The sequence below is a fragment of the Hemitrygon akajei genome, chromosome 9, assembly GCF_048418815.1.
Source record: "Hemitrygon akajei chromosome 9, sHemAka1.3, whole genome shotgun sequence".
NCBI classification, from domain to species: Eukaryota; Metazoa; Chordata; class Chondrichthyes; order Myliobatiformes; family Dasyatidae; genus Hemitrygon; species Hemitrygon akajei.
In genome coordinates, this window is record NC_133132.1 from 147,207,671 (window position 1) to 147,234,764 (window position 27,094).

General features: G+C 41.5%; 1 protein-coding gene across 3 annotated transcripts in view; it reads left to right on the forward strand.

Moving 5' to 3' along the window:
- The first annotated feature begins 2,782 nt into the window (after positions 1–2,782).
- The window catches only part of LOC140733639 (protein eva-1 homolog A-like), a 300,828-nt gene continuing 276,516 nt past the window's right edge, over positions 2,783–27,094 (forward strand). For 2 of the 3 annotated variants that reach the window (XM_073057244.1, XM_073057246.1), the window contains exon 1: positions 2,783–3,032. In XM_073057244.1, coding sequence (XP_072913345.1) covers positions 2,885–3,032 — 148 coding nt within the window. In that variant the 5' untranslated portion in view covers positions 2,783–2,884. The remainder of the gene's footprint in view (positions 3,033–27,094) is intronic. The other variant, XM_073057245.1, reaches the window with a different exon arrangement.

The following is a 27,094-nucleotide window of genomic DNA, read 5'->3' on the forward strand; positions in this document are numbered from 1 at the left end:
ACCTGCCAGGCCCATTGCATAACTCTCTTTCCCCTCCTTAAGAGTATTCTTAATTATTTTACTGTCATTAAGGGATTCACTTATTCCCAACCTCCTAAATGTATGTTTCCTTTTTCTTCATCAGACCCTCTCTCGTTACCCAAGATGTCCTAAACTTGTTCATTTTACCCTTTACCCTGACTGAAATGTGCTTCTCCCAGACTCTTGACATCACACACTTAAAAGGCTCCCACTCTTTATTCATGCCTTTCTTTTCAATCAAATTGACTTCTGCTAGATCCTGCCTATTTCCCCCAAAACTAGCCCTGCTCTAGTTTAGTACCCAAACCTGTAATCCTGTCCTTTTTTTTCATCACTGTCTCAAAACATCTCGAATTATGGACACTAGACCCAAAATTCTGCATGACTGCACTTCTGTTATGTGTCCTGCCTGTGTTAGATGAACTCTGCTGTTGGCTGACTGGGGATAGGAGGTTGGGAAGTAACAAAACTTTCTTTTGTGCTGTCTTTTATGTCAACACTTAAAGGGAGTGCATTCTGCAGAAAAAAGCATCATCAGTTAATTACATGCAGTGACATTAGAACAGACAAGCAAAAAGCTAGGTGTGGTTTATCTGGAGTCATCAACCTCTTCATAGCTTCAAGAACCTGCACGTAAAAGAGGAAGATGGGGGTAGGTAGGGGCTGCAGGAAGCACTCCACGGGCAATTGGAGAAGCTATGGCTGTAGCTGGCTGCTGTTGGTAGAAATAAAGTGAGATCTTTCCAATCAGTAGGACAATGGAAGAGAATCAGATATATAATTATAGAGTTGTCAAAGGAATACTGCTTCAAGTTTATAATCACAGAGGATATGATTTGTGGTTTTGTTTGGGGCCACCACTGATGCATATCATTCACCACTGACTGTTGGAAGACGTCCAGGCCTACCAGGGCAGTCTAATATTTCTGTTTCCTTATGGCCCAGTCCATGTCTGCAACCAACTGGTGCCCAGGAATGCTGTCCAATCATTTCCACATCAACTGGGCTTGGCAGCACTGGAAACCGCGTACGATAATCCGGAAAGCTCATTCTATCCATAGAGTCATGAAGCACCACAGCACAGAAACAGGCCCTTCAACCCATCCTGGCCGTCCTAGCCTGTTTTTCTGCCTTGTTTCACCTACCACAACAGGACTATATCAAAACTACACTTAAATGTTGCAGTTCAACCCACATCCATTACTTTGGCTGGCTCGTTCTACACTCGCACCACTCTCTTGAGTGAAGAAATTCCCCTTTAATGACGTCACTTTTCATCCTAAACCTATGACCTCTAGTTCTAGTCTCGCCCACTCTGAGGAGGAGAAAGCCTGCGTGTGAATTCCAGTGAATAACCTGTTCAACCCTTCCTATAACTCAGGACCTCAAGCCCAGGAGACATCCTTGTAAATTTCCTCTGCATTCTTTCAAAATTATTGACATCTTTCCTGGCGGTGAGTACGTGTGTGATGTATGTGTTGCTATATTTATATACAGTACATACAGTATGTGTGCGTGCGTCATAATCAGTTTTATTATCACTTATATGTTATACTTGTTGCTTTGCAGCCACAGTACAGTGTGCAAGATAAATAAATCAAGCAGAGAAGGGTAAAATTAGGTAGTGATCATGGATTCATGGGCAGTTCAGAAATCCAATGGCGGGGAGGAAGAAGCAGTTCCGAGATCGTCAAGTATGTGTCTTCAGGCTCTTGCCTCTCTTCTCCAATGGTTGTAATGAGAAGGGAGGGGGCATGTCCCAGATGGTGAGGGTCCTTAATGATTTTAGTGATGGATACCGCTTTCAAGAAGATGGCCTCTATGGTGGAGAGGGGTGGTGCCTGTAGGCTGAGACTGCAAATCTCCGTGCTTTGGCACTTCCAATCCAGGGCGTGACGGCTATTTCAAAGTTCAAAGTAATTTTTATTATCAAAGTACATACATGTCCGCATAGACAACGCTGGGATTCATTTGCTTGCGGGCATACTAAATAAGTTAAATAACCGCATCTAGGCGTACAACTAGTGTGCACAAGACAACAAACTGTGTAAATACGGAAAGAAAGAGACAGACAAAAAACAACAAGCAATAAGTATCGAGAATGTGAGATGAAGAGTCTTTGAAAGTGAGTCCATTGGTTGTGAGAACATTTCAACGATGGGACAAGTGAAATTGACCGAAGTTATCCCCTTTGGTTGAGCCTGATGGTTGAGGGGTAATAACTGTCCCTGAACCTGGTGGTGCGTGTCCTGAGGCTTTTGTACCTTCTTCCTGATGGCAGCAGCGAGTGCTGGGGGTCCCTGGTGATGGGTGCTGCTTTTCTGCAAGAGCGTTTAATGTAGCTGTGCTCAGTGGGGGGGGGGGGGGGGGGCGGCTTTACGTGCGATGGACTGGGCCGTATCCACTACTTTCTGTCGGATTTTCTGTTCGAGGGAATTGGTGTTTCCATATCAGGCAGTCAATATACTCTCAAACTCACGCCGAATCTCCGCAAACTCTTAAGCAGAGAGGCGCTGCCGTGCTTTCTTTAAGGATAAACTATTTTAAGTGTGTAGGATAATGACAAGAAACTGGCAAAACGGTAGAATATGGTGTAGAAGAGTTTAGAAAATGAAATTAGCGAAGTTGCTTGATGGATTTAGGCGTGAGCGAGGGGCGTTAGGACCTGGCGGGAAACTGCTGCCTCAGGTGGGAGCCTGTCAATTTCACCCTAAGTCACAGAGTTGCGCTACTCGTCCTTCACTTTCCCCAAACGCCTCCAGCAGTCAGTGTCGATCTGCTTTCCAGCAATGGGACTAGCTGGCACCACAGTGAAATATCAGTCTCGAAATGTGACTTGGCGGAATGAATAACTGAGGAAGGGATGGATCTTCAGCGTGTAAAACAGATGCCGAATGACCCAAGGATGTTTCACCCAGACCCGCGTTGCTTGCGTTGGGATGTGATTTTGCTGAGCTTGATGGGTCTGGTTTGGACGAGCAACTTTGTCACAACTTCTTCGGACTTTTCCGGTAGGGTGATAGACAAACCGACGGGGGAGGAGGGAGGTGGTCAGTTTTTATGGATCCGTGGCAAAATAGTTGATTATTTCCTTCGTGTGCGCGGAAGTTTTTATGTGAGCAGAGTTCTGGTTGTGTTTAAACTGTTTTGGAAGACGGTCTATCGAAGCCTGGTAGTTAATCTTGAAACACGAAATAAAACTGCTTCTCCCTTCAAACATGGAGATAGATAGTAACTAAAATGTCTTGTTCCAAGTTTTAATGCTGGATGTCGTACTTTGGGGGATATATAAATATATACACAACTGAAGTTTTTAGAAAAAAAAACTTAAGAATATATATCCTTGAAACCAGAAAACGAGTGAAGTGGTTTGAAGTTGCATCCTTTTAAACAACACGCGGATTGCTATCAATACGGCTGCTATTTTGAAGAGAAACTTGAGTGTAATTCAGCTGCGTCCATTCGGAATTAGAAAGCCGAAGTCCAACTTTGCAATGAAGTTTTCACATCTGTTTCTTTTCTGGGATCGTAGAACGCGCGATGTAAAATGGAAATTCCTTGTTGCGTTGTGTCTTTATGACGCGATGGTAAACAACACCCACTGATCCGTGGCGGGTAATGTAGTTATAAAAATTGTTACAGTGCTCTTAGAGCACTTGGATCAACACGTATCATAATCGCGACCGACTGTTTTGGGTGCCTGTGACTTCTCGATCTTTAAACGTAAGAGATAACGAGGAACCCTCGGATCATTTCCCCCCTCAGAAATCACGCGCTAAACTCAGAAAGGAAAACTTTCTGCAGCGTCTTGTGTTTTAAGTCAGCAGTGTTCAATCGCCGAATTGTGTCCCTCTTCGACTCCTTCCCCAGCCGCTGGACAACTTGCTGTGGATTGTATCGAGATGGGAGAAAAAGAGACAATGTCGTATCGTAGACCTGGTTTGGTCATTAGTTCCCTTTCACGCCTTTGCGGGTCTTTTTTGCGGTGTTGTGCAGAGTGGACTGAGCGTGCATTTGTTAAATTGCGAGCATTATAAACCAGCCATTGTCACCTATCTGCTAATTGACTTTGTATGTTTATTCAAGCTGACCACTTTAGTTGCGCGCGAGTCTACAGCCAAAATTGCCGTTGTCTTTAATCAGGCCATAATAAAGACAATTTGTTTGACAAGCTCTTTTCAAGTGATTATCCAGGGGATTACTGGTTTTGTATGGTCATCAAACACTTTGATATTGATTTTTTTTTGGGGGGGGAATGAAAGTTGTACATTATCTTTCTTGACTGGTAGGCAAGGGAAATCTGTCATAAGTATTCAGTGTAACACAACCGTTGCCAGAAAATAAATTATCAGGAACTTGGCAGAAGCACCTTTTAAGCACAGGAACGTGGATTTGAATCCACTTTAAACAAAAGCCTTTCCAGCCTCTGCGGTCTCTCGTGTCTCCAGCCTTCTACACCGAATCCATTTGAACGTGGGCAGCTCGAGAGTTAGGAACACTCGGAGAGAAAAAACAAAACTCATCGGAGCGGTAGGGGGTGATACTGTTCTAAAATTGAAGCTTGGGGTGCGTTTCTATGAAAGGGCATAGCATTTGTGACTCTTCATGTAGCTGATCTTGTATTCGAATAGAAATGCTAAATGTCTAACAAAGGTCAGAAAACTCGTTTTTCATAAATAAGATGGATAGAGATGTGGAAATTGAAGGAATACTCGGGAGTAGTGTTAAGTCATCTGGGTAAAATTTCTTGCACAGCGGACATGAGGGGTTGTTGGTATATTTCTTATGAACCCTTCAACTTCATAAACCTGTGATCAATGAAACAGTTATAGTTTTTGTGATGGGCACATTTAGGGATTTATAATCTATCATCTGAAAACTGTGGACGTTTAATACAGAAGTTGGGAAACGTCAATTACTCTGGAAGTTAATGGAACATAATCACATGACAAAGAACTGGCAAGTGCTTTTAACAGATTACGCTGATTAACTGAAAGCAAGAAATAGAAATTATCAGTGATTTCACGGCCAATTTGATGACATTACCATTGATACTTTAACAAATGTGGGAAATGGACTCCAGTGAGTCCTTCTGGAATGGATTTTTATGAGTTTAGTAAGTGTCAATCTTTTAATTGCTAATTAAACAAGTTAGAATGGCTGGGATATTGTAGTTGGAGGTAAAAGGACAACACCGACAGTACTATGTGAAAGTCTTAGGCATGTATATATTGCTAGACACACAAAATGTGGTTCCTTTGGATTTCCAGCTTCTACAGATTTTTTCATGTTTACATACAGCTAGGATGGCTAAGATTTTCGCACACTACTGTAGTAATTTTATGTATTGCTCTATAAAAAAACAAATTTCATGACATAGGTGAGTGAGGATAAACCCGATTCTGATGTGGGTCTCTATTGTGGACTGAGAGTGGGAAGGGGGCAAGGAGAGGGGAATCATTGTTGGGAAAGGGCAAGAGAGAGGGGACGGAGTGGAAGCACCAGAGAGACTTTCTGCAATGATTAATAAACCAATGGGTTGGAATCAAATGACTTTGCCTGGTGTCTCAGGGGTGGTGTGTCTGCACCCATGACCTATTTACCCATTCTTTCCCCAAATTGTTCAATATTTTTCTTCCAATAATAATTTTTCTTTCATTGTGAGTGTTTCAATATTTTCCTGAATCCTATTGTAATAGTCATTTTTTTGAGAACCACAAGACATAGGAGCCAAATTAGGCCATTTGGCCTATCAAGTCTCCTCCACCTTCATTCATGGCTAATTGATTATCCCTCTCAACTGCAATCTCCTACCTTCTCCCTGTACCCTTTGATGGCTCGAATAATCAAGAACATATCAAACTTCACTTAAGTATACCCAATGGTTTGGCCTTCACTCACTACTCTCTAGCTAAAGAAATTCCTCCTCATCTCTAAGGGATGCCCTTCTATTCTGAGGCTGACCCCCTTGATCCTGGACTCCCTCAATATAGGAAACATTTTCTCCATGTCCACTCCTTGTAGGCCTTTCAATATTCAATAGGTTTCAATGAAATCCTCTCTCATTCTTCTAAACCCCAGTGAGTACAGGTCCTCAGCAATAAACGCTCCTCATACAGCAACCGTTCAAAGGTCAAAGTAAAATTTATTACCAGAGTACATACATGTCACCACATACAACCGTGAGATTCGTTTTCCCTCCGGCATACTCAACTAACCTATAGAACAGTAACTGTAAACAGGACCAATGAACAGCAAAGTGTGCAAATGCAAATATAAATAAATAGCAGTAAATAACAAGGCATGAAATAACAAGATGAGTCTTGAAACTGAGATCATTAGTTGTGGGAACATCTCAATAGATGACAGTAGTTACACAAACACAAAATGCTGGCCAGGCAGCATCTATGGGGGAAAAAGTACAGTTGATGTCAATACTGTTCTTGAACCTGCTGGTGGAGTCCTGAGGCTCCTGTACCTTCTACCTGATGGCAGCAGCAAGAAAAGAGCATGGCCTGGGTGGTGAGGATCCTTGGAGATGCTGCTTTTCTACAACAATACTTCATGTAGGTGTACTCAATGGTTGGGATGGATTAACCTGTGATGTACTGGTCTGAATCCACTGCCTTAGTGGGATTTTCCACTCAAAGGCATTGGTGTTCCTATACCAGGCCTTAATGCAGCCAGTCAACACACTTTCCTCTGCACATCTATGGAACTTTGTCAAGGTTTTTGATGTCATGCCGAATTTCTGTAGGCTCCTAAGGAAGTAGAGGTCTTGCTTTCTTTGCAATTACATTTATATAATGGGTACAGGACAGGCCAGGCCCTATGAGAGAGTGACACCTAGAAATTTAAAGTTGCTGACTCTCTCCATCGCTGATCTTCTGATGAGGACTGGCTCATGGACCTCTGGTTTCCCTCTCCTGTAGCCTATAATCAGTTCCTTGGTTTTGCTGACATTGAGTGAGAGGTTGTTGTGACACCACTCGGCCAAATTTTCAGTCTCCCTCCTGTATGCTGATTCATCACCACCTTTAATACAGCCCACAACAATGGTGTCATCAGCAAACTTGTATATAGTGTTGGAGTTGTACTTAGCCATGTAGTCATAGGTGTGAAACGAGTAGAGCAGGGGGCTAAGTACACATCTCTGTGGTGCATCTGTGCTGATGGAGGAGATGGTTTTGCCAATCCAAACTGACTGGGTCTGCGAGTGAGGAAATCCAGGATCCAATTGCACAAGAGGGTACTATGGCCCAGGTCTTGAAGCTTGCTGATTAGTTTTGAGGGGATGATGGTATTAAATGCTGAGCTGTAATCGATAAAGATCATCCTGGTGTAAGCACCTTTGCTATCCAGATGTTCCAGGGTTGTGTGAAGAGCCTGACATGGCATGAGATGGCATTTGCTGTGGACCTGTTGCTTCAGTAGGCAAATAGGAGAGGATCCAAACTGCCCCTCAGACAGCAGCTGATATGTTTCAACACCAGCCTTTCAAAACACTTCATCACTGCGGATGTAGTGTCACTGGGTGATGGTCATTGAAGTAGGCTACAACACTCTTCTTGGGCATCGACATGATTGAAACCTGCGTGAAGTAGGTGGGTACCATACAATGACAAAGCGAGAAGTTGAAGATACCCGTGAACACACCAGCCAGTTGGTCAGCACAGGTCTTCGGTACTCAGTCAGGTACTCTGTCTGGACCGGATGCTTTCCTTGGATTCACTCTCTCCAAGTCAGCCCACACATCATCTTCAGGTACTGAGGTCAAAGGACCATCAGAAGATGTGTGAGTGCACACAATGGTTCCTCCCTGTACTAAGGGTCAAAGCGAACATAGAAGACATCGAGCTTATCTAGAAGCGAGGCTCTGCTGTGCCCCATGTCGCTTGATTTATGGCATTCAAACCCTGCCACAGTTGTCGAGCATCCCTCATTGATTCCAGTCCAGTCCAGAATCTCCACTTCACCGGTGAGATGGCTTTCGTTCGTGGGTTTATTCTTGTGAACCTCCTTTGGACCCTCTCCAATGCCTTATAAAGCTTCAGCATTACATCCTTGTTTTTATATACTGTTACCTATCATAGGAAAAGTGAATCATTTGGTTTCTTATTTTTGCTCCATCATTCAATGAGATCATTCTGATCTTTTACTTCAGATACCATGTCCCATGATTCATTTAATATCCAGAAATGTAGCAATCTCTGATCTGAATGTGATCAATGATTGAGTCTCCTCAGGCCATAGGGGCAGAGAATTTCAAAAATTCATCAATCTGTGAGCAAATAAGACAGTTGTGGGTGAGTCTGTCCCCACAAAATCATTCAGTCTTCCCCACCAGAAGCCCTAGATGAACCATGAGATCCCAAATCTGCTGATGGCCAGATCAGAGGTATTCAAGTTCTGTGACCAAGAAAGTTACAAGAGGTCCAGGTACGATCTCCGGATGGTGATCTTCACATGGGTGAAGAGACAATTCCAGAGTAAACTTCAATCAGTGAAGGAGGCTTGACAATTGAGGTACAGCTTGAATGCTATCACCTCTTACAAAGTGAAATCAAGAGACATGGGTGAAAAGAGGGCTTCACTTCCAGATGAGCTTAATGCCTTCTATGTTTGCTTTGACCATCAAAACATGGAGGGACCATCATGAGTTCCCACAGCCCCCGATGACCATGTCTCTGAGGGCAAGGTGAGAGCATCCTTCAGGAGGATGAACCCATAGAAAGCATGTGGCCCAGATGGGGTAGATGGCCAAGTACTAAGGACCTGTGCTGATCAACTGGCTGGAGAGTTCAATGAGATCTTTAAGCTCTTGTTTCGGCAGTCTGAGGTACCCAGCACCTTCCAGCAGGCTTCAATTATACCAGTGCCCAAGAAGAACATGGTGACCTGCCTCAGTGACTATCGTCCAGTGGCATCTACATCCATAGTGATGAATTGCTTTGAGAACCAACTTGGATGCACTCTAGTTTGCCAGCAACACACAGGTCCACAGCAGATGCCATCTATTGTCTCTGCACTCAACCCTGAAGCATCTAGACAGCAAAGATGGATACCTTAGGATTAACTTTATCGACTATAGCTCGGCATTCAATGCTATCATCCCTGCAAAACTAATCAATAAACTTAAAGACTTCGGCCTCAATACCTCCGATTGGATCCTTGACTTCCTCACTTGCAGACCCCAGTCATTCAGTTTAGCAACAACCTCTTCTCCACAATCTCCATCAGCACACGTACATCACAAAGCTGTGTGCTTAGCCCCCTGCTCTACTTGTTTTACAGTGATGACTGTGTGGCTGAGCACAGCTCCAATGGCATATTCAAGTTTGCTGACGACACCATCGTCAGGCCGAATCAAAGGTGGTGACCAATCAGCACTTGGGAACGAAACTGAAAATCTGACTGAGTGGTACCACAACAACTGCTTCTCACTCAATGTCAGCGAGGCCACAGAGCTGATTATTGACTTTAGGAGAAGGAAGCTGGAGGTCTGTGAGTCGGTCCTCATCTGAGAATCAGAGGTGAGAGGGTCACCAGCTTTAAATCCCTCAGTTTTATCATTTTGGGGGACCTTTCCTGGGCCAAGCACGTAAGTGGAATTATGAAGGGTGCACTGCAGCACCTCTGCTTCCTTAGGAGTTTGACATGACACCTGAAACTTTGGCAAACTTCTGTAGGTATGTGCTGGAGAGTATATCGACTGGCATTAGAGCCTGGTATGGAAACACCAATGCCCTTCAATGAAAAATCCTACAAAAAATAGTGGATGTGGCCCAGTCCATCACGGGGAAAGCTCTTCTCACCACTGAGCACACTTACATGGAGTATTGTCACAGTATCATCATCAGGGACCCCCCACCACCCAGCCCATGCCCTCTTCTCACTGCTGCCATCAGAAAGAAGGTACAGGTGCCTCGGGAGTCGTACCACCAGGGTCAGTAACTGTTATCCCTCAGCCATTAGGCTCTCAAAACAGAGGGGATTACTTCACTCTGCTTCTGAATCGTTCCCACAACCTATGGACTCACTTTCAAGGACTCTTCATCTCATGTTCTTGATATTCATTGCTTATTAATTATTGTTATGAGTATTTTTGTATTTGCACAGTTTGTTGTTCTATTTGCACACTGGTTGTAAGCCTTGTTGGTGTAGCCTTTCATTGATTTTCTTATGGTTATTGGATATACTGAGTATGACTGCAAGAAAATGAATCTCAGGGTTGTATATGGTGACATATACGTACTTTGATAATAAAGTTATTTTGAACTTTGCCTAAATTAACTCCTAAATATTTTATGTCTTATTTTGAGATTGTGACCCTGAGTTGCTGCCTCTTTGGTCAGTGGGGGGTGGGGAGGTATCCTCCCACACATCTACAATGTAAAGTTTAGAATTTTGTACTCTTCAATGAGTTCAGCTTCCATTCTTTCAAACTCTTTTGAATACGGCATATCCTACACAATCTCTCCTCATATGACAGACCATTCTTCCCAGGATCTTTGCTGCGCTGTCTCTATAACAGGTATATAATTTTTAAGTAAGGAAACCAATATTGTACAAAATATTCATGATGTCATCTCCACAATGTTCTGTTTAATTGTAGTGAGACATTTTTACACTTGCAATCAATAAAAGCCATTGTATTAGTTGTTGCCCTAATTGTGCGCTGCACTAACATGTTAGTTTTTATTGACCCACGTAGTAGGGCACCGGGTTTTCCTTGAATGTCAATGTTTCCTGGTCTTTCACTAGTTTAACATTTTGTTTCTTTTATTGATGTGGATAATTTGTCATTTTTCCATAGAGCGTTCCACTTGCCATGTTGTTGCTTACTCAGTTAGTTGGTATAGTTCCTCTTGAAGCCTCCTTGTATTCTTATTGCACTTAATTCATGCCTGCAGTAAACTTGGAAATATTACAATTGGACCATTTGGCTACATTGTTGATATAGATGTGAAAGGCTATGGTCAAGCACTGGTCTGTATAGTACCCTACTGCGAATCACAGCCTGCCACAATGCAACAGACTTGATCATTCCCACACTTTGTTTTGTTTCAGGTAACTAACTCTCAACCATGTTTATTTATTACCCTTAATTCATGCATTTTAACCTAAAGATGTGTATTAACCTAAAGGCCTGTTTCAACACCCCCACCCTTTACAGATTCATTAACCAGCACAATAACCTTCAATCTTTAAAAATTACTTACATCTAATATACACAAAATGCTGGAGGAACTCAGTAGGCCAGGCAGCATCTATGGAAAAGAGTCTAGTCGATGGTTTGGATCGAAACCCTTTGGCAGGACCCCCAAAACATCCACTGTACTCTTTTCCATAGATGCTGCCTGGCCTGCTGAGTTCCTCCAGTATTTTGTGTGTGTTGCTTGGATTTCCAGCATCTGCATATGTTTATATCTATATATCTTAAGTTTTGTTGCAGCTTCAGATCTTAACATCCTTCATCATGGCAGCCATTCAGGAATTCAATTTGCAGGAAATCACAGTTGTTTGTGAATTTATTCCAAGATTAAGTAATACATTCATACAGATCTGATCTCCAATCTCAGATATTAGCTATATTATTGGCTTTCATTTTACTGGATAGGTTATGGATGGAAGAATGTACCTTAGAATTGTACAGATCGGAAACAAGCCCTTAGGCCTACTGAGGTCCTGCTAAAAATTAAGTGAAGTGCCCAGTTACTTACATTAGTCCATTCTTTTATTTTTCCCACATTTCCATTGATTCCACCCAGTGTCTGTCATACTCACGTACACATAAGGGCCAATTTTCAGAGGCCGATTATGGTACCAACTCACATTTTTTTGTGATGTGGCAGGACACTGGATCACTTGAGGGAAATCTGTGTAGTCAAGGGAAGACACTGCAACCTCCAGACTCCAGTGCTGCTGGCCAGGATTGAACTTGGGTTGCTGCTGGTGCTATGAGGTTGTAGTTCAGGAGCTGTGCTACTGTGAAAGCCTCTATACAGTTAATACCTGTATCACTTGTTTTATTTTTGCTGAAGTCCTTAATTCTTATGAGGATCGATTAAGTAGTTATTTGTTTTCATTCAGCCTGCCGTCTCCTTGGGTACTATTTTCCATTCCAATATTCAGGCTTCTGTTACAGCTGTTCTTACACCAGCTATGAAATGACCAATTTCACAATAAAGGTTATAGAATTATAAAAAATTACAGCACAGGAACAGGTCCTTCTGCCCATCTAGTCTATGCCAAACCACTTAAACTATTTACTCCCATTGATCTGCATCAGGACCATAGCCAATTATACCCCTACCATCCATATATCTATCCAGATTTCTCCTTAACATTGAAATTGAGCTTGCATGCACCACTTGTGATAAGTTTTCAAATTCAGTTAATTTTTGACTCCCAATGATCTAATTCCATTCTACTTTGGCCTTATATTGTTCATAGCTCATGAAGTGACAGGATCAAAGCATGACTTGGAACTATGATGATCCATTATATTTTACCAAATTGCTGGAATGAGTAATTGATCCTCGCATTTGGAACTCGGGAATATTAATGCAGTTCTTCATTTTCAGTAGTTATTCAAGATGGATGTCTTTTGTTTACCAATTGAAGAAGTTTATTCCATGAACAGTCCAGCAAAGCTTCTGGTAAATGTCTGCAAATTTATCAGGTTTATTTGACAAGTAAGGCAGCGGAAGAGTCCATCTATAGATTGGTACAATAGTAATTTATGAAATATGAGAGGCTGCAATTCAGTACACATTGTGGGCAACAAGAAAAGAGCTTTATTTGCAAATTCCATTCATATTACCTATACAGCAGAGGAGAGTCCAAATGCTCAAAATGATGCATTAAGTAAGGTAGAACTTGGAGGGAGAAAGGAGCCACACTTTATTTCTGGTGTAAAATGCAGGAAACCCAGGAGATAACCTGGGAAAAAACTGAAGGCGGTCTCATTTTCTCAGACGTTGATCTGAGAGCTGGATTCTCAGCAACTACACGTCTCAAAGCAGTGAATTGAAACAATATTGATGCGACAAATACTTTGTATGTTTGTGTTCTGTGGGGATTTCATGCACAGAACTGAATAATCAGTCCCTTTCTATTTCCAGAATATATTTTATATTAGCTGCCTCCACGTGCTTGGAGTTACTAGAATTTTAGCACAATGTTATATTTTAAAGTTAGTCCTTTATTTATTCCGTTACTCTTCCATGAGTTGTTTATTTTCTAAAAGGATAACTAGGAAAGAAATAGGAGAGGTGTATTGTAAAGTCTGAAAATTATCCAGATTAGGTTATTATGGAATTGCAGTCAGTTATGATTGTGGTTCATCCTGTTCAGTTCAGTAAGAAAGATTTGGTAACTGTTTTATTATATAGATTTGAGAAATAGTGATCAAAATTTAAACTGTAATCTGGATCTTTCTAGTCTTTTTTTATATCCCACCAGCAGATATACTGACCTTGCTGTTACTGTTCTTATCCTGAATGGTAAATTGCCTACAAAGTTGGGTAATATCTGATATTATAAAGGCCATCATTCAACAGGGGAGCAAAGTAGATGACAGTAATTTAACAGCACCTGAGTTCAAAAGTAGCTTTTCCCCACCCAGTTTGAATGTTTATTCATAATGATAACTTTTCATACTGTAATGACAACTCTGCAAGTACAATTTTTGTTGGGTCTGGCTTCAAAAAAAATGTTGATATCTGCTTCAAGCTAAAACAGCAATATGACACTCGAAGGTTAGCAATAATTATAGGCCAGGGATGGTTCTGCAGAAAAATAAGTGCCTAGAAAAGGTATAGCTCATCAACTTGCCCATTTGCTCGGGCATTTATTCAGCTATCTGCCTCATTCTCGTTTGGGCGACGTTGAAATAAAAAGGGGTTGACCTAGCTTAACCCCAGCTCAGTTTTGTCATGTTTTCATGCACTGAAGTACATGTCATTAGTGGGGACATGAAGGTATTATCACCAAGTTGTGCTGATAATGATGATATGGTGCTTGACCCCAGTCGGTTGCTTTGTGTGGTTGATTGTTCCCTACATAGTGCTCTCTGCCGCTCTATTGAATGTCACCTCCATCCACCTCACCTTTAAATGAAACTGGGCTTGTTTAGCCTTCCTCCTCTCTCCCCGCTTTTCGTTCTGTTCATAGAAAGGACATGAATGAAAACCTTTGGAGACCAGGGGCTTTTAAATGGATGCAGCTGTACTATTAAATCAGTGAAAGTGAATGGGTTTAGATAAGAGCCTTTCCCACTGAGTCACAGTCTGGTGGGAACTTGCTGTGCAAAATGAATCGTCACCTAATGGGATGTTTTACTTGAAGGGGAAAATAATTTGCATCTAATACTTACAGAACAGATTTTCATTACTTCCCTCATATTTACTTCTAAAAATGGAGGTATATTAGTAGTTTATTCAATAAATTAACTGGATAAATTATTGTAGTTCATGACCTTCAAATTAACCATGCCCCTCTTCCCAATCCCATCTTCCCCCATAGCTGATTTTTAATTTCACACATTACCATCATCATCAAAAGATGCTCCATTTTCTTGGCAATGAAAGAAAGAAGTGTTATGCTGTGAAGAAAGTATGTGGAGAATTAACAAGTATCATTGTAATTATTGTATATCCAGAAAGTACAGTTAAATATTTTTCATCTGAACAGCAATGGACATCCATGAGTCCTGATATTTTCAAATGGCTCAATGCCTCATAAAAAAACTAAAAGCTACTGATGGTTTTAAATGGGTCAGAACTTCCTGCGAACCAGGTCAGGTACTGGTATGATAACCTGAACTTGGCTTCTATGTTTAATATGAAGGCCTTGTTACAAAAGGATTTACTTACTGATCTCAGTTAGCTAGTAAGAGAGTTGGGAGAGAAAGAAGGCCCCCTAAAGGCTAGATTGATTTAAGTAATTCATGTCCCTGTTGACTTTGAGTTTGTCCGGTAAGTAGCTGTAGCTGTAAAGATACCAGGTTTGTTCAGAATCAGAATCAGGTTTAATATCACTGGCATATGTCATGAAATCTGTTTGTGGCAGCAGTGCAATGCGATACACGATAATAGAGAGAGAAAAAAGCAATTACAAAAAAATATTTTAACTAATTAAAACAAATAAAACTATAAGATGTAAGAGCAGAATTAGGCCATTTGGCCCATTGAGTCTGCTCCACCATTTTATCATGGCTGATCTAATTTTCCTCTCGGCCCCAATCTCCCACCTTCTCCCCGTATCCCTTCATGCCCCGACCAATCAAGAATCTATCAATCTCTGTCTTAGATCTGACTCGGCCTCCACAGCTGCTCCTGGCAAAGAATTCCACAGGTGCTGGCAAAAGGACACCCCTCTATTCTGAGGCTGGCCTTAGAATCTCCCATCATAGGAAACATCCTCTCCACATCCACTCTATTGAGGCCTTTCATCATTTGATAGGTTTCACTGAGGTCACCACTCATTCTTCTGAATTCTAGTGAATACAGGCCCAGAGCCATCAAATGCTCTTTATATACAAACCATTCAATCATGGAATCATTTTCATGAACCTCCTTTGAACCCTCTCCCATTTCAGCACATCCTTTCTAAGATAAGGGGCCCAAACTGCTCCCAATACACCAAGTGAGGCCTCACCAGTGCTTTTTAAATTTTTAGCATTACATCTTTGCTAAGTAGCAAGTAGTAAAACAAAACAAATAAAGTAAAATGGCAGAGAGGAGATGAAATTGTTCCTGAATCTTTGAGTGTGTGCCTTTAGACTTTTGTACCTCCTTCCTGATGAGAAGAGAGCATGTCTTCAGTGATAGGCGTTCTTAATGATGGATGCCCCCTTTTTGAGGCACCACTCCTTGAAGATATCCTGGATACTACAGAGACTAGTGCCCTTGACAGAGCTGACTAATTTTGCAACTCTCTTCAGCTTACTTTGATCCTCTGCAGTAGCCCACCCCCAACACCAGATGGTGATTCAGCCAGTCAGAATGCTCTCCACAGTACATCTATAGAAATTTGTCAGTGTCTTTGGTGACATTCTAAATCTTCTCAAACTACTAATGAAATATAGCCATTGCCTTGCCTTCTTTATAGTCACGTTGATATGTTGGGTCCAGGTTAAGTCCTTGGAGATATTGAAACTTGAAATAGCTCACTCTCACCACTTCTGATGCATCTATGAGGATTGGTGCGTGTTCTCTCGTCTTACCCTTTCTGAAGCCCACAATCAGTTCTTTTGTCTTACTGGTGTTGAGTGCAATGTTGTGCCTACAACACCACTCAATTATCTTGCTCCTGTATGCTCTCTTGTCACCATCCGAGATTCATTAAAGTAGCTGATTTCATTGAGGATGAGAAATAGTTTAATTTTGAACATTACATATTAGTACCTACTAAAAAATAAGTAAGGGTTCTCTGGGTAAGAATAGACAAAAGTTCACCGCTAACTTGCTCATTGACTATCAAGCACCATCCTTGAGGTCAGAGAGAGTAGATGCTTAATATCTACAGTATGCTTATAAATATGCTATCTGTACATTGTTCTTTTCACAAATAATTAAACAGTCTATCTCTGAAGAAATTATTCATATCAAGCAGCTAATACTTTCAGGAAATTGAAACACAAAAATATGGGAAAAAAAGTTGGCAAGGAAAAAATGGGCCCATTGCCCAGATTTCCACTCAGAGGCCCTGCCCACCCACGTTCACTTTTGTGGGTGTGGAGGCCTGGACAAACTGATTCTCTGCACATAACAGGCATCCAGAGAGGGCGTGCAGCTCCGTGTGGCAAATAGGCCTCGGGCAATGGATCCTGAGGACCCACATCAGAACACCTTGACAGCTGAAGGGCTGTCAAATACTTTTCTTTAAAGTGGTTAAATTATTAGAGACATTTAAAAATGAAAATCAGTTACAAAAATAAAAATCATTCTAAACCAAATAATTTTCAAAGTCATTGAGTACACCAGGTACCAATTTGCATGAGTAAAACAATATGTAACCGGATAATCCTTAAAAGGCTTAGTTTATCAAAAAAGCTTGTAACCTGGTGAGGGGTCATCGTTACAGTGACTCAGACTCTTGTTTTACAAAGGGACTGTGAAATGAAGAACATCCTGATTGTGAGACAAACAAGTTATTCAATGTGAGTGCTATGGGCTAAATAAAAATAGTTCTGTCAGAATCCCTGATATTTCCTCCGAGCAGCATGGGTGAAGAACTTGGCATTGATAGTTTTGGAAATTTTTTTTGTTTTTTTCAATCTTTCTCTCTCTCTCTCCCATTTGAATTGAGCTGATTGTAAATGATACACCCAAAGCCAGCAGAGTATGTCCCGGAGTAAATACATGAAGTTAAAGACAATAATGGGAAATCATATCATTCAAGTTATGATTAGGAATTAACTGCAGTAAAGGAAGAAGTAGAATTAATTATGGCTTTCAAAGCAGATTTGGATAGGCATGCGAGGGAAAGTAATTTCCAAGATTCAGAAGTGCATTTATTATCAAAGTATGCATACAGGATACAACTCTGAGATTCATCCTCCTGCAGGCAGCTACATAACAAAGAAACACCTTGGAACCAGTTCAAGAAAACATCAGACACCCAATGAGCAAAAAAAGAGAACAAATTGTACAAATGGCAACAAGCGACCAAACACTACCAAGAATATCAAGCCAGGAGTCCAGAGTACTCAGTTTATTTCAGTTCAGCACTGCTCCACTGGCGCATTGCAGGCCGCAGAGACATTCTTTGCCAAGGTGCCCCAGTCTGCATCGACAGGCCCGATTGAGCCGCTTAAACAGCAAAACGAAAGAGTAACCAGAATCCAGGAACACATAACCCATGAATCTCAAAATCCCCCAGAATGAGTCCACAGTCTCACCGATCAATCCTGGCAACATGGATCCCAAGACTTCTACATTTACCTCTGACAGCAGCCACTGAGAAGGAGAGGCAGGCAGACGGAACCAAACTCCTGCTCGTCCTCGTCAGCTTCAACCTTTCTCGACGCCTCAATCGGAGGGAAGCACTAGAGTTGATCATGGAGTTGTTCACCATCTTCAGGCCACACACTCCCGCTCCAAACCTCAACAAACTCCCTCGGAGACAGCAAGGTGCCAGATTGCTCAAACAGCCCTAAAACACACCATCAAAATGTAAATCACATGTTCCAATCACACGCAGCTTAGTGGAATCATATTTGAAAGAGGAAGAAATAAAAGAAGTAGTTTTGTGAATGGTCAGCAGGACGTTGCCATTGGTTGTGTTGCTCTCTGGTGCCATCTTGCTGAATTTGTAGGCCTATGGGTAAGGAACACGGAAACTGGAGTGATGGGTTGTTATGCAAGAGCTGGCACTTATTTGATGGGTAATAGCTTACTTTCTGTATCATAATTTTCCATATTGTCCAATAAAAGTAAAGTATTACCCTTGCAGGTCCTTCCAGGATTATAAATGCCCAATCTGTGGATGCCCCTTACAAACAAGCATTTGGGAGACTAGTAGGATGAATGGGGATATATCTGTCAACTGCTTCAGGGCTGTAGCATCTTCATCCGGGTGGAAATGGAGCACTTCTGCATGCCTTCTGTTTTCCGCTTCCCTCCCATCTAAGCCCAGAACATAACAATTGGGATTGAGTTGAGCAGAAGCTGGAATGCTGATCGGACTCACTTGCTCACAGAGTCAGTGAGGTCGACTAGCAGCCATTCTTCCTGTGCCGCCTTGCTCTCCCATCACAGCTACTTTTGTGATGATCTCCCACGCTCTGTTTTTGTCCATTTCCTACTGCCTAAAGTCCTGATGGCATTTGGGCATGAATGCTACTTGCCACTGAAGAGCCAAACATTGTTTTTCTCCACGAAAAGTGGCATACTGGCAAAACTGTTCCAAATTGATCCAAAATCAAAACCAAACCTGCGACCCATGGAGTTGTTCTACTTGTGTGACACACGCACAACTCCAACAATTATTCCAAAGAGTTGAATACCCTATTTCAATCCTTTAGCAGGCATACAATTTAGCATTATTGAGTGTTATCTCAGCAGTCAGCAAAGATATGACCTCCACAGTTCCAAGCTATAAACTGCCACAAAATAAGCATGAATATGTAACTTACCCCTTCGCTTTTACCATGCCCTCACTGATGTGACTAGTTCCCACAATACATGCGTGACACAGAATATGTGGCCCCTACAAGTGAGTTTAATCTCTTACCCTTGTTATTCAAGGGTATTTCCATGCCTAGATCCTCTGCCATTAGCATTCTTTTGAGGACTGCTTGGAAAATTAAATTGCTAACAATATAATTTCCTTAGCCATAAATAACTCGGCTCTTGGCAAAGAGCATTTCTCTGTCCACAAAGCACGTTGGAAATGTATTATAGTTCTCTTGACTTTCCATTATTTTCAAATCTTTTTATTATTATTATTATTATTATTATTATTCAAAAATAACACAAGTACATCAAAGTAACAACACTTACAATGCCTAAAAAAAGAAAAAAGAAATTGTCTTAAAGATTGAAAATTTTTGTGAATTAAAAAAACCCTACTAAGCAAGAAAAGTGAGGGGGAAAAAAAAGACTTATCCAGATGAGCTCAGCACCAGTAATGCTCAACCTGGCATTGTGGGAAAGAAAAGCCAGCGTGATTGACGTTCGGTCCTCCATCCTGAACATACACTTGCTTCACTGCTGGTACACGCTGTCTGAAGTATGTCCTGCATACAAAAGCACTACAACAACTTACAGACCCTCTTTCACTTAGCTGTACCAAGGTAACTAGTCCTTGAGAACACTACCCATCCAAATCATGGGACATCCTGACCTGGGCACACTTCCATTCCTTAATCCTCACTGGATCAAAATCCCAGTCCTGACCTTTGGTGTGGTTGCAGCAAATCATGAAAGCAGCACCCCTGTCTCTTTATCGTAGCAAGGACATTTGGAGAATAAATGCTGCCTTTGATATCAAGTCCAGATTTCATTTTTATATTGAACAAAGACCAAATAGGAATATTTTGTGGGTTTAAAGTGTTAGCAGATGGATAGAATATTGTTTTTATACCACATGATATATCCCCAATAATTGTACAGAAATACGAGGGGTGATTGATAAGTTTGTGGCCTAAAGTAGGAGTCAATTTTAGAAAACCTAGCACATTTATTTTTCAACATTGTTCCCCCCTACATGTACACACTTAGTCCAGCGGTCGTGGAGCATACGGATCCCTTCTTTGTAGAAATGGTCCACAGCAGGGCTGATTGATAAGTTCGTGGTATAAGGAGATGAGTTGTACAGCTCTCGTTACATGCACGTGCAGTTCAACTCTTTGAGTGATTATGCAGAAAGTTTGAAGTAACTCCTCTCCTTCTACCTTAGGCCACAAACTTATCAATCACCCCTGCTGTGGACCACTTCTGGAGGTCCAAGACACCAATTTCTACAAAGAAGGGATCCGTATGCTCCACGACCGCTGGGCTAAGTGTGTACATGTAGAAAAAAAATGTGTTCAGTTTTCTAAAACTGACTCCTACCTTAGGCGATGAACTTATCATAGAAACATAGAAAACCTACAGCAAATACAGGCCCTTCAGCCCACAAAGTTGAGCCAAACACATCCCTACCTTAGAAATTACTAGGCTCACCTATAGCCCTCTATTTTACTAAGCTCCATGTACCTATCTAAAAACCTCTTAGAAGACCCTTTCGTATCCGCCTCCACCACTGTTGCTGGAAGCCCATTCCACGCACTCACCACTCTCTGACTAAAAAAACTGACCCCTGACATCTCCTCTGTACCTACTACCCAGCACCTTAAACCTGTGTCCTCTTGTGGCAACCATTTCAGCCCTGGGAAATCACCCCTTGTAGTATAACTTGAGGTTACTGATGCACCCTCTTTATGTCAGTTACATTGGCCTCATAATGTCAAGAATTTGAATCCCTTAAAAAGCTAGCTGATTACTTCTGATGCATCATTAACCTTTTTTTTGCTCCCCCTTCCCTCCTATTCTCTACCTCTGGCCTCTTTCCTCTTCTCACCTGTCCATCACTTCCTCCTGAGTCCCTTCCTCCTTCCCTTTCTCCTCTGGTTCGCTCTCTCCTCCCATCTGATTCCTTGCTCTCCAGCCCTTTAACTTTCCTACCCACCTGGCTTCACTTATCACCTTCTAGTTATCTTCCTTCCCCCTCCCCACACTCTTTCATTCCGGCATCTTCCCCCTTCCTTTCCATTCTTTCCAAGAAGGGTCTTAACCCCATACATCAACTGTTTATTCATCTCTATAGATGCTGTCTGGCCTGCTGAGTTCTGCCAGCATTTTGTGTTTTTATTTGAAATATCCCTCTGATTTGGTTAGTTGTTAGTCAGCTGTACTTCCTAATTTTTCTTAAAACTAGATTAAAATTCGTACAAACACTTCATTTCAATGATGTTACTAAATTGTTTCAAATTGGGTCCTTTCATCAGTTGATAACATTGCTTTAGAATGCATCGGATTATCAGGTTTTGTTCATGAATGATGTGTGCAACAGTGATATAAAATGGATTGGCCAGACAATCAAATGAAATTTTATCTCTAATGTCAATTGTTGTGAATTGAAGTCACTGGAGAGACAGTGGAACTGGTGATACAGATAGTCTTTATTCAGCACAACACACAGGCCTCATTCTGGGGACACTCTCGCTAGAGGCTCACAAACCCAAAGGTACATCACATTATTATACACTTAAGATCAAAGGTAACAGTAGCTGATTCAATACAATTTTAATAGTTTGTTTACTTTAGTATCTGGGCTGACAAATGGTTCCTTAAAAAGATATAGTGGAAACACATTGCAATTGATACGACACCTCAGAAGGTCCAAGCACCTTTGGGAGAAACTAATTGTCACAAATATTCTAAAACCTTTTAGTGACAGAGAGACAGACACCCAAAAAAAAACTACAGAATACTCCGTAACACCAACTGATTGGATGCCCCAGTCATCATACATTATATTTACATTTCTAACAAAGGGCGAAGGAGGAAATTGATGTTCCACTTTATTCCCTCAGTGTGCAGAGTGTTGAACGTTGGATTGCTTTTCCAGTGGAATCCAAAATTCAAAGTTTAAAGTGCATTTATTAGCAAAGAATATATACATTATACAGCCTTGAGATTCATCTCCTTACAGGCACCCACAAAACAAGAACCCACTGAAAAAATCCAACAAACACCCAATGTGCAGAGAGAGAGAGAGAAGAAAAAAAAACAAATAGTACAGACAATAAAAGCAAGAAAACATCATTCAGAATGAAAGTGAGTCCATAGACACAAAGCCTGGAGTAGCTAGTGCAGGGCAATAGCAGAGAGTGGAACATCGAGTAGAACAGGCCCAAACCTTGCTTCAGGTCTTCACACCCAGTTTTTTCAATCCATCTGGCTTTGCATTTAAATTTTCCAAATATCAGGTCGTTCCTTGCTCTAGGACCTGGGCCCTGTTGCTTCGACAGGCACTGGGTCTGGACTCTGCTGCCACACTTCAGCCCGTACAGGACCTTTCCAAATCAGCCTGGTCAGACCTTGCTCTCGGTTTAGGTGGACGGGCTCTGAAACTCCTCCACTCTGCCTTTTCACCGCTTCACATGCACCAACTCCATCTTGACCATGTCTCAACCCTGCTCCAACCACTTCTGGAACATACCTCAACCTCGCTCGCACCCTCACACCTCCACCTCGAGTCAGCCTCGCCTTCGCTCGCCTCGTCATTGTCTGTGGTGATCATTTATCATAATTTTTTTTTTACAGAACAAATGTTATTAATAAATTATTTAGTTGTATTTCTTGCTTTGGGAACTGCCAGTAAGTTGTCACTTGCCTTCAGCAGTGCCATTTTGAGCTGGAACTGAAATGCTGTGCGCCATTCTTTAATCTAAGTGTTTTTGTTCTCCCTAAACTCACGATATATTAAGAGCTGAGGGAGGTATGGGGGGAAATTATCTGTAATCAACAATGATGCTTAGTTTTCACGGGAAATAGAATACAGTAAAACATTTTCTGTCATTAATACTTTCACCTTAATTGAAGATGAATTCTAACTTGCAGCCAACTCTAACCAGTTGCTGCAAATCATTTTGGAAGAGACAGGTCAAAGGTAACCTTAACAATAAAGTATCTTCTAATTGTGTGCCTCCTGTTTTGGCCCATTTTTCACAGTGGTAAATCACTTCTTTGAAATGGGTAAAGAGCAATGGGTAAACAATGGGTGAAGAGCAGAAATTATTTGGCGTTTTACAATAAACATTATGTTGTCTGCGGAACAAGGTCTTCGAACAATTCTCTTTTGGAAAGTCTTGCCTTATTATACTTTGGACAATTACACCTGTTTAGTTCCTTCTGTAATAATTATTTATGTAATAATGTAATGGCAGCCAAGGTCCATCTTCCATATTTTCTGTTGCTTCCTTGTTTGTTTTCATGTTTGTAAGTATATGCCTGAACTTCTTTAGTTGCCACGTGTCTTTCCTTGATGTGCAACCATAGCATAGCGGTTGGTGCCGCAGTATTGCACCTCAAGGTGTTGGAGTTCAGAGTTCAATTCCGATGCTGTGTGTGAGGAGTTTGTACGTCCTCCCTGTGAGCAGGTTTCCTCCGGATGTTCCGGTTTTCTCCCACGTTCCAAAAACAAACTGGTTAGTAGTTTAACTGGTCATTGTAAATTGTCCTGTGATTAAACGAGGGTTAAATAGGTGTGTTGCTGGGCAGTGAGGCTCGTTGCAAATAAAATGAAAATAAAATGCATCCATTACTTATCAGCTGACAAAATACTAAAGTTGCTTTCTTAATTGATCACATAGCAAAGGTGATTTGAAGCAGAAGAAATAAGGACATTAGCAAAATACGTTGATAATTGAACTGGCACTGAAAGATGGTTATTTTCATAAGTACTAACTGAAATTACAATGCAACTCTGGGTGAGTGGGGTTAAAAGCCGAGTTTAGGAATTTTTAGAACTGGTATTAAACAATACATAAAGTGATCTGTGAAGGGGAACATAGAACTAATAGATGGACTTTCATTAGAAAAGCATTCCTAAGTCCAAACTGAATGAATTTTCCTCAGAACAGTATTTTTAACTGAGCTTTCATTTAACATTGTTCTTATAAAATCAGAAAATTTTGGAAGAACTCAAGTTGGTCACCTTTTGTGGAAAGAGAAACAGTTAAAGTTTCAGGTTTAAGAGCTTTCATCAGAATTAAGAAAGATAGAAACAAGTTAATATAGGTGGTAGAAAAGGCAGGGGAAGACAGTGGGTAGAACAAAATGATTTTTTTCAGTGGGGTGAAATAATGTAGCTGTTCACAGAAATGATTCCAGGATTGAGGGGCTTGTCCTGTGAGGAGTGGTTGATGGCTCTGGGCCTCTACTCTCCAGAATTCAGAAAAATGAGGGGTGTCCTCATTGAAACCTATCGAATGGTGAAACGTCTTGATAGAGTGGATGTGGAGAGGATGTTTCGTACGGTGGGTGAGTCCAGAGGGCACAGCTTCAAAATAGAAGGGCAACCTTTTAGAATGGAGGGGAATTTTGTTAGCCAGAGAGTGGTGAATCTATGGAATTTGTTTCCAAATGCAGCTGTGGAGGCCAAGTATTTATTTATATATATATTTAAGGCAGAGGTTGATAGATTCTTGATTAGTCAGGGCATGCAGGGATACATGGAGAAGGCAGGAGGCTGGGGCTGAGGGGGAAAATGGATCATCCATGATGAAATGTTGGAGCAGACTCGATGGGCCAAATGGCCTATGCCTGCTCCTATATCTTATGGTCTTATGATCTAATAGCACTGTATCAAGGCAGTCCATTATCTGCAGTAGGTGTCTGCGATGATTTTGCTTGTTTATTTATTTAGTGACACAGTGCAGAGTGGGCCCCTCCGGTCCTTTGAGCCATGTAGCCACAGCAACCCAATGACCCCATTAACCCTAACATAATCACAGGACCATTCACAATGACCAGTTAACCAACCCGGTATGTCTTTGGACTGTGGGAGGAAACCGGAGCACCCACTGAGAACACAGGCATTCCACAGGGGGACGTGCAGAGACACCTACAGAATGGTGCTGAATTGAACTTCAACCTCCGGAACCCCAAACTCTAATAGCATTATGCTAACCACGACGCTACCGTACAGCCCATTCAGTTACAGTCAATAGAAAGAATGTGGTGGTGTATAGATGAAATCCTCCATTAATAACAATTAGGAACTAACATACAGTTTTATAGCGCTGTAGTAGTATTGATAGTTTTCTAATCTGTTCTGTATTTCATTTACATATGTGTCGTGCAAAATGAGAGCAAAATATATATACAGTATATTTCTTATTGTAATTTGTAGGTTTTTGTGTATTGCACAGTACTGTTGCCACAACACGACTAATTTCAAGACATATGTCAGTGGTATTACACGTGATTCTGATTCCTGTGATCTGCAATGTGCTGAGATGATAGCTGAGGTGGTTCATTGTAACTTTGGTACAGAAGGCCACAGACAGAGAAGCCTGTAAAGTTTTCTCTAATAGCATTTTGGCCTGTGCTATTTTTGCTAATTGCTTCTTACTTCATTCCCCCGTCCCTCCCTCATGCGTCCACTTTCCACCACACCTGGTCTTACCTTGTCCGCTAGCTTGATCCCCCGTCTTCTTATTCTCACTTCCGCCCCTTTCCTTTCCGGTCTTGGTGAAGGGACTCGACCTGAATTGTTGACTGTATAGTCACCTCCATAGATACTGCCTGACCTGCTGAGTTCCTTCAGCAATTTGTTTGCATTGCTCTAGATTCCCAGCATCTACAAACACCTCCTGTGTCCTGTTCTCTGAGTTTGCTTTTCAAGCGGGATGAAAATGCCCCAGAGCATATGAAACGGAGCAACTGTTCAAAGGGAAATCTTTGGAAGCTGAAGAAGGTGAATGTCAGCTGCTGCAAGAACTCTAGCTTTTGCAGCTCTTGATGTACACTTCAGCGTTGAAATAAAGTTGAATTAGAAACATTACTGGGACACCAAGGACAAGAAAGGATGGTATGGACACTTTGGGTAGTGAAAACAACTCTGTATTATACATGTTATGCCATTAACGTAGATTATTTTAATTAATTTACGATAGAAATTGGAACAAAAGAATGCATCTTGCAATCTTCACAATTTACAACCTTCATAAATTACTCAAAACAGTAATCACATGATTCAAAGTGTCCTTCTGCAGTGTCGTTTTTGTGTGTCCTGTTTTGAAATAAGCCTCCCCTGAATTTCTCATTTAAAAAAAGGTGATTGATGACTGTCCTTCAGCCAGCTGATCGAAGCTGCCACTGATCACAGGAGAGTGGGGCTGTTCACAGCCAAGGGGCAGCTGTCACTGAAGGATCTTTCAAAGTGTCAGCCCACTTCCCTTGGGTCGGCTTATGAAGAATTTGACAGCTGCCGGTCCTGTAAATAGGCAGCATCTGCAAAAATGCAAATGTTATGTTTTAAAGGGGGCCAAAGCATTTTAATGATTTCTCAAAATGAGAATGTCCCAATGTTACGATTTTTTTTCTTTTCTGTTCGTGTCTTCACATTTGGCATTAACGCTTTGCTCAGCACCTAACATAGTGTACCCAATATGCCTGAAGTCTAATTGTTAGGCACAGGTGTGTTCTGCCAGTCAAGATCTTAAGTGGAATGAGGGAGTGCAGTTCTTTGGATTTGGGTGAATTTGCCCTGTATAGAAATTGTCTAATGAATCAAAATGTAGAGACAAGGGTAATTATGTGTAGCAGAGGTGGTGGTAGATGGGTTTTAAAGCAAGTTTTGAGCATGTGTATTGGCACAGGTAAGAATCATAGCAAGAGTCTTGGCACAATCTTATAACCTCCATGTGCAGAATCCGATATGTGGCATGTTTCTTCATGGAGAGCTCAGCTATCTCCCCACAAGGAGAAAGGGGAAGAAACATCTCTTGTCTACAAATATTAGACTATGAGACCATAGTATAATAGGTTCAGGATAAGGCTTTTTGGCCCAT